This window comes from Pithys albifrons, chromosome 6, assembly GCF_047495875.1.
Source record: "Pithys albifrons albifrons isolate INPA30051 chromosome 6, PitAlb_v1, whole genome shotgun sequence".
Lineage (NCBI taxonomy): Eukaryota > Metazoa > Chordata > Aves > Passeriformes > Thamnophilidae > Pithys > Pithys albifrons.
In genome coordinates this window covers 14,891,878-14,898,822 of record NC_092463.1, presented here as the reverse complement: position 1 = coordinate 14,898,822, position 6,945 = coordinate 14,891,878, and the positions used below count along the sequence as shown (strand labels likewise).

General features: G+C 36.4%; 1 protein-coding gene across 3 annotated transcripts in view; it reads right to left on the bottom strand.

Annotated features, from left to right (window-relative positions):
• Positions 1–1,722: 1,722 nt before the first annotated feature.
• Positions 1,723–6,945, bottom strand: part of ATG2B (autophagy related 2B) — a 48,589-nt gene continuing 43,366 nt past the window's right edge. For all 3 annotated transcript variants that reach the window (XM_071557570.1, XM_071557569.1, XM_071557568.1), the window contains one exon: positions 1,723–6,174. In XM_071557570.1, the coding sequence (XP_071413671.1) occupies positions 5,944–6,174 (231 nt within the window). In that variant the 3' untranslated portion in view covers positions 1,723–5,943. The remainder of the gene's footprint in view (positions 6,175–6,945) is intronic.

Here is a 6,945-nt window from a genome sequence, read left to right as displayed (position 1 = left end):
CTGCTGTGGAACAGTCAAATGTCCTGAAACTCACAACTCTCATCACTTACAAGGAGCCATAAGTCTCCCTCAGACTGTGCTCCCCACACAGCAGGAAGCATTTTCAAACTCAACAGACAGAAGAGAGAAAGGAAAGAAGTGCTGGGACATTCATGGATTTGTTGGAGCCACCAACAAATCTCGCCTGCCAAACAACTGCCACGTGTTGAAGTCTAAAGGTGCAAAATAAAGCTTTCTAATGGAGACAGCTCCTACTTATCTTTGTGACCATGAGCTACAATGGACCAAACTCCATTTTATTGAGTAATGTGCCATATCCCCAAAATTGAAGTAACTTGCCTCCTGCTCAAACAGATACACATCTCTTCTCCTCCTCAGAGGCTTCCTTCTACTCTTTGGCTTGCAAGAGCCAAACTTAACACTCATGCTCCTAGTAAAGAATTAAATCAACAACAGAGCGAGTAGTTAGTCACACAAATAAGAGCAGAACTTCACTACAGATAACTATGTCACAAATCCTCCTGACAAACCCCTAAGAAGTTTGAATTGCTTCCTTGTGTGTGGGGCCATGAAGGGTTCATTGTTGCCCTTCAGTAAGCTCTGCTTTCATCTAAACAGTCTGTTCCAGAACAAAAGAGCTCTGAAATCTCAATTATCTCTCACAAAAAGGCAGCTTTATGAAGTCTTTTACAATCTCTGATAATATAAGGTGGTTAAAACCACTATTTCCTAGAAATATGAATTAGCAGAAGAAACCCTGCTATTTAATACCACATTTCAAAGGTTGCAAGTAAAAAGCAAAAATGGGCTAAAAAAAAAAAGGAACACTTGAGACTCAGTCATCCTCAATTAGGAATGAGTTCAAGGACACCAGCCCATGTTGCTCTGGGTTGGTATGTCCTACTCAGTTAGCTGGAGTGTCATCAGCTGTAGCCTTGGTCTCCTCTGCTAGTCTGGGACTAACCTGGAGACATAAAAAATATCCTTAGTATGCCTTAGTATTGCAAAGAGATAAAGAACTTTGACACTTTTCTTTAACCCACATAAGGTCTTACTTGAAAGGAAAAAAGAGGGGAGAGAAGAGGAACTACACAGGACGGGAATAATCTTTCCTCTTAAATGAAGGGTTACTCTTTGACAGAATAGCTATCCAGGCCTCAAACAGTGATCACCCACTCACCCTCCTAAATATAACATCATTATGAAACACAGTAGAAAATTATTTACACCTGTCATATTATTCAGGGATCTGGCACTGCCACCAGTATTTAATACTGCCCAGTACTCAGAATTCTAAGATCTCTTTTTAGGTGCTTGTACCTAAACACATGTGAAGTGGGCACTAGAGAAACATCCTGAAAAGCACTAATTATTCTGTATCCTTCACATGGTTTGAAAGCTTCAAAAATCTCCACTGAATGCAGATATAAGAAATATGTTCCTAGTAAGTAAATGTGGCAACAGACCTGTGGGGAACAGAGTATCTGATCAGGTGCTCTGTTGATACACAACAGAAGTGTATTATTCAGGTTATATTAGCCAGTTTAATTAATTTCCTACCTTTTTACCTCTGTGCAATTTAAAACTTTTTTTTAATCAGTATAATTTCTTTTTTGAGATACAACTTTATAGCCAGGCAGGTTTAAAGCTTTAACAGTTAATTTTGCTGTTCTGGGAGACTGTTATCTGCGTCAGTTATATTTACAGGTAGAGAAAACCAACTCAAGGAACAAATTAAGATATTTATTTATGTATTGTTACAAATTTGTGGGGTTTTTTTCCATTAAATGTATTTAACAGACAACCTATTTGAACTCAGGCCATTCAGCATTTTAATAAGCTAAAATATACACTTTTGGTGCCATATAAATTATGGTTAAAAATAATTCTCAATACTGAGGGGACGAACTTTAAGCAAAGTAAGTTGAAATAGTCAATTCCCTTCATCAGTGGTTTCTATTTCATAAGATTAGATTCTTTACACTAGCAAACTATATACAAACAATACCACAAAACTACTGTAAGTGCAAAAATGTAAAAAATATAGACAAACATATACACAAATTGCTGTGTTTCTGTCTGAGCTACCTTACTATTAGGAAATCCAGTACAAATGCATGACTTGCATTTATGTATTTAACTTGTAGTATTTTATATATAATTGTAAACATGAATCAGCATGTAGAGCAACTTAAAACAGTTGTCAGAAGCTTAAATCATGAGGCCTGAAGACTGAAAGAACTGTGCACACTAGGATCCAAACTGACATACATACCCACACCTTTTCTGACCTCTATTGAGGAGGGATTTCGGGTATTTAAAAGATTTAGAAATATTTAAGCACTCTAAACAAATTCTTGGATTTCATGGTTTTACAAAATGCAGACATTTCAGTATGTAAAGTATCACATTTGCAGATGTATGGATCACGTTTGGTAAGAGTGTCTTGTTCATAACCATTGAAGAGCTTTTTGGTTTATTAAGAAACCTTTCTTGGCAACTCAATTAAGGAACTGTAAATGAAAGCAAGCAATGAATGTTCACAATCAGACACTTAGTAAGCAAATAGAAGCAGACACATCCCTTAAGCACAGATGAACTCGCTGGAGACTGACCGGTGAGTCACTGATGATGCTCATCATTAGGAAAGTACATGTAGGATACACTGCATTGCTAAAAACCTGCAAGATTTAAAAACCACAAGCAGATATTGGAAAGAGAATGGATGCCTTTGCATGGATGTGATGATTTGCTGTTCTGTCACTGCTAAGATTCTTAGCAAGAATGGCGGGTTTTGTTCATTTTCAAAAGATAGCTGTGGTTTTTTCAGGTACTTCCTCAGCCCTCACTGATGTATTATTTGAAGCACTTGGATAGTTAAGAAAACCCAGGATGGCAGCTCTGTCTTTTAAGTCAGTATCTAAGTAACAGCAGTAGCAGTGTTAGTCAGTTCAACATTAGAGAATTTGGAGAGAATTAAACATTGACTGTGCCAGCTTACAGCACCTACAAATATGAAAAGTTCCTGTATCTATAGCAGCTGATTTCAGTGGAAAATTCAAGTACAACAATATTTTTGCAAATCTCCTCATGCTAACAGAGGATAATGTGTCCATAGGCTTCCATTTCCAGGAAATATGTCTAGACTCAAATCTCATTTTTTAAGTGCTTGAAAACTTACAGTATTGAGCAGAACATTTGATGAATCCTTTCTCATACATGATACTTTTTGATTTAAAACACAAGTCGTTCCATACAAGACACATTCGGAAAATTAGTCTTGATGTAAAGACTAGTTAGGCAAGTTTCGTGAGCTTTCAGGGTTTTTTAAAAATATTTCAAACATTTTGACAATGCAAAATATACACCTTAAAATTAAAAAACTGCTTGTAAAAATAAAATGTTGCAAAACAAATTTAGAATCAATTTCACTAGAAAGGATCAATAAAGTGCAAGCAGTAAATGAGAGGGTTTACATACTGAAAAGTGAAGTTTAATAAATTTGTACAATCTGTATTGCTGACAATGAGAGACACATTATAAAAATGTTTTACCTTGACATCATGCCCTCATATAAAAATATATCCTAATTGCCTTGCAGTACAATCAGATCTTGACAGAATTGAAAATGAAAAGAACACTGAAATGCCACTGCTTCTTTTCAGCAATGTCAGAAAGGAAGAAAATATGAAGATTTATACTATTGCAGTGTACTCTAATTAACTGGATGAACTGGACTAGCTGAAATTACATAGCATGGCAATTGCAAATGGAAAAGATACTTTGCTACTTACTTGCATTGACTCATCACTTCTTGAGAAGGCATTCAGGAGATGCCACATCGCAAACATGGAACTCATTCCTGTGCAAAATGCTCAGGCTTTGGGCTTTCACTAAAACAGAGCTCTCTAATTACTGGACAGGACGATGCACTGCGGTAAGTATTTTTACATCAGAAAATGTTTTTTTACATCAGAAAATGTTTCATGTCATTAAATCTGCAGGTACTTGTCCTGTCAAAAGCATCTCCTCCTGCTTGCAGCAAGTCTTTTAACTGAAATAACCAGGTCTTCAAAGAGAACCACAACTTTGATGATTCCAGTGAATGCAAACAAAGCTTTGTAGTATCACCTGTCACCCAATACAAGAATTTTTTTTAACTGGAGCTTTGTATTATGAAAAATAATAATGCAGACTGCAGAAGTCTTCCCAGCAGAAGGGACATTTTCAAATCATTTACCCTCCAGCCAGATTCTTTGGTGTTTAGGAATAGGGAGTATAGTATCAGTGTGAATAAGCAATAATTATTTTCCTTTGTACACTCCTGTTTGTACTGTAAGGCCCATCAATGAAGTTTCTGCTAGTGGCAGGTATTAAACAAAAGAGAGGGAAACTACTTCCTCATCACCCTTAGAGACTGAAATCTGATCAACAGCATCGTATGTCTCCCTTTCAGTGGAGATTTCCCACATGGCATATCGGCAGGATTTCCACTTATGACTAGCACAGGACTACAACAAACTTACATCCTGGCTAGTCATTCAAGTTTAACATGTTGAAATTCAAAATAAGTATTTTTCTATTCAAAAGAGTCTTTCCTCTTTATCCTCCAGTTTTTGATAATATTAAAAACTTCATTATTGCACAACTAATGCCAAGCCTTTTAACTGCCCCAAAATGGTTCAATGTCAGGTGCTTAATAAAGCTCTGTGGAAACTCTGGTCACCCACTAAATAGTAAATAATGTCAGTACCAACTTTGATTTTTCAAGTTTTGCTGTCCTTTCTTTAAATCCTCTAAGCCTTTCCCAGTTCCAATTAAATGACCCCAAATACTCATTTACAAATAACTGACACATAATCTAAGTTAAAAATACTTTGTGAGAACAACAGCTTTGCAACAATATGAACTTTAAAAAAAAGCCCATTATTAAAATAAAGTCTGTATAGCCTTTCAACTATGAAATTAGGAAATAATTCATTTTGCTTATGATTTTTCATTCTTACAAATAACTGTTGGCCATAATTATAATTAGATGCTGTTTTTCTGAAGAATCACTATTTTTAGCATTGTAATTAGTGTAACAGAAGACAAGAATGTTTTTTACACATAATGAGTTTAAATAAATTTAAGACGCTTTTCTGTAGGATCACCATCAAATGATGCTCTTTTCAGTAATTTGTGTAAGCTTCTAAACCACATAAAGGATAATGCACAATACATTTTATTCACACTATAAAAAAAGCACAATATACAGGCCATATCTTTTAAAGTGCAACACAACAGAACATTTCTGCAACATTCAGGTTCTTCAAAAACCCACAAAAGTAGGTATTTATATTTAGGAACAAATCCTGTTCATAGGTGTATCGACACTGAATCTAAACTCTGAATGGTTATCAAGCTTGTCCTTGCTGTAAGTGCCACGCTAAAAGTGATGCTTATGACCACTAAACAGTATTATCTTATCTGCTTCCATATTAGACAGCCTTCATGTCACACGTCCGCAATGAAAGCTTTTACTCTTTAGTCAGTGAAGAGCATCTGCAGAGCCCTTTATTGAAGATAGTTCTTTGACTATACTCAGAAAACCTCTTTAAAGTCCACTTAGCTTCACCATACAGGCTTCTGCTTCAGATGTTCAATCTACCAAGAAAAATATGGTAAATGGACAGAGCAAGCATGTCTCTGAGTTGGCAGCGCATGCTTTGCTATGTTTGGCACTATCTACCAAATGTATTGGTAACACACAGTATAAACACATACCAATTTGCTTTTCACTTCATACATATTTTTGGTTGGATGTTTTATGAATAACAGTTGAAAACCTAATTTGTTCCTGAGATGAGCATGTCAAAAAGTGAGCTCCATCTAAAGCTGCCAACAGGACATTCCTCTGCCTTTCCAGCCTTGCTACCTGTGTGCTGAGTCAGATTTATAATCTCAGTCCTCCCCAAGGCGCCACTTCTGAGACTCTTCTTGACGCACATCTGGCCTGATCTGGTTTCTCATTCCACCCAGAACATTTGAGGTTGCCTCTGTTGCAACAATGAATGGTTTCACCACAGTTGGTGGGATTTGGCGGAGGACTCCTCCTACTGCTCCAGTCACTCCTCTGTTTTCATGCTCACGAGCAGCCGTCTCATAGATGGTTTGGGCTGTGTCCGTAATCCCCTTTGAGAAATTTAAACAGATCAGTTACACTGAAAGAGCAAAAGCAACCTCTCCTAATTCTAAGGGAAATATTAAACTGCTCAGCATTTTTCATCTTGGTGATTTTTATTATAATTGTAGTATAACTATATTGATACAAATATGATTTATTTCTTCTAATGAGGCTTAAAATAACATTCCTATGAACTTAACAGATGCAAACATTTCATGTAACTTCTGGTGGCACATCTTGTGCTTATGGGAAAAAGCTGTGGGATGCTGTGAGCTATTAAAAAAGGATAGAATTCACTGGAAGCTCAGCTGAGACCTTACTTCATAGACATGTTATTAGGTGCAACTAACTGAAAGTACAACACAGAAATACAATAAAAACAGGTCAGCATTATAATTTATAATACACTGTAAACACTTTCACTTCTTTTAAATTCAGCATTATGCTGAAGCTAGCTCAGAATTACAGCAACTGCAAAGGGGTTGGGAAGGGAGTAGGCAGAAAGGAAGGATGGATGACACGGTGCAGAAAATCAACTTTACATGATTTACAGTAACTGTAAACCATCACAACTGCAGAGCACTCTTGTCCTATTCACACTTATCTGCATGATATCTTCATTTACTTCCGCTTTCTCCATGCAAGGCTTCTGCTGGTTTAAGATTACTGATGAAGACAGTCTTGTTGAAAACAATTCCCTTCTTAATTTGGTCAGTTTAAACTAGCATCTGTTATTTTATTTGCTGTCTTAGGAAATATGTCAACTCTGGTTCGCTACA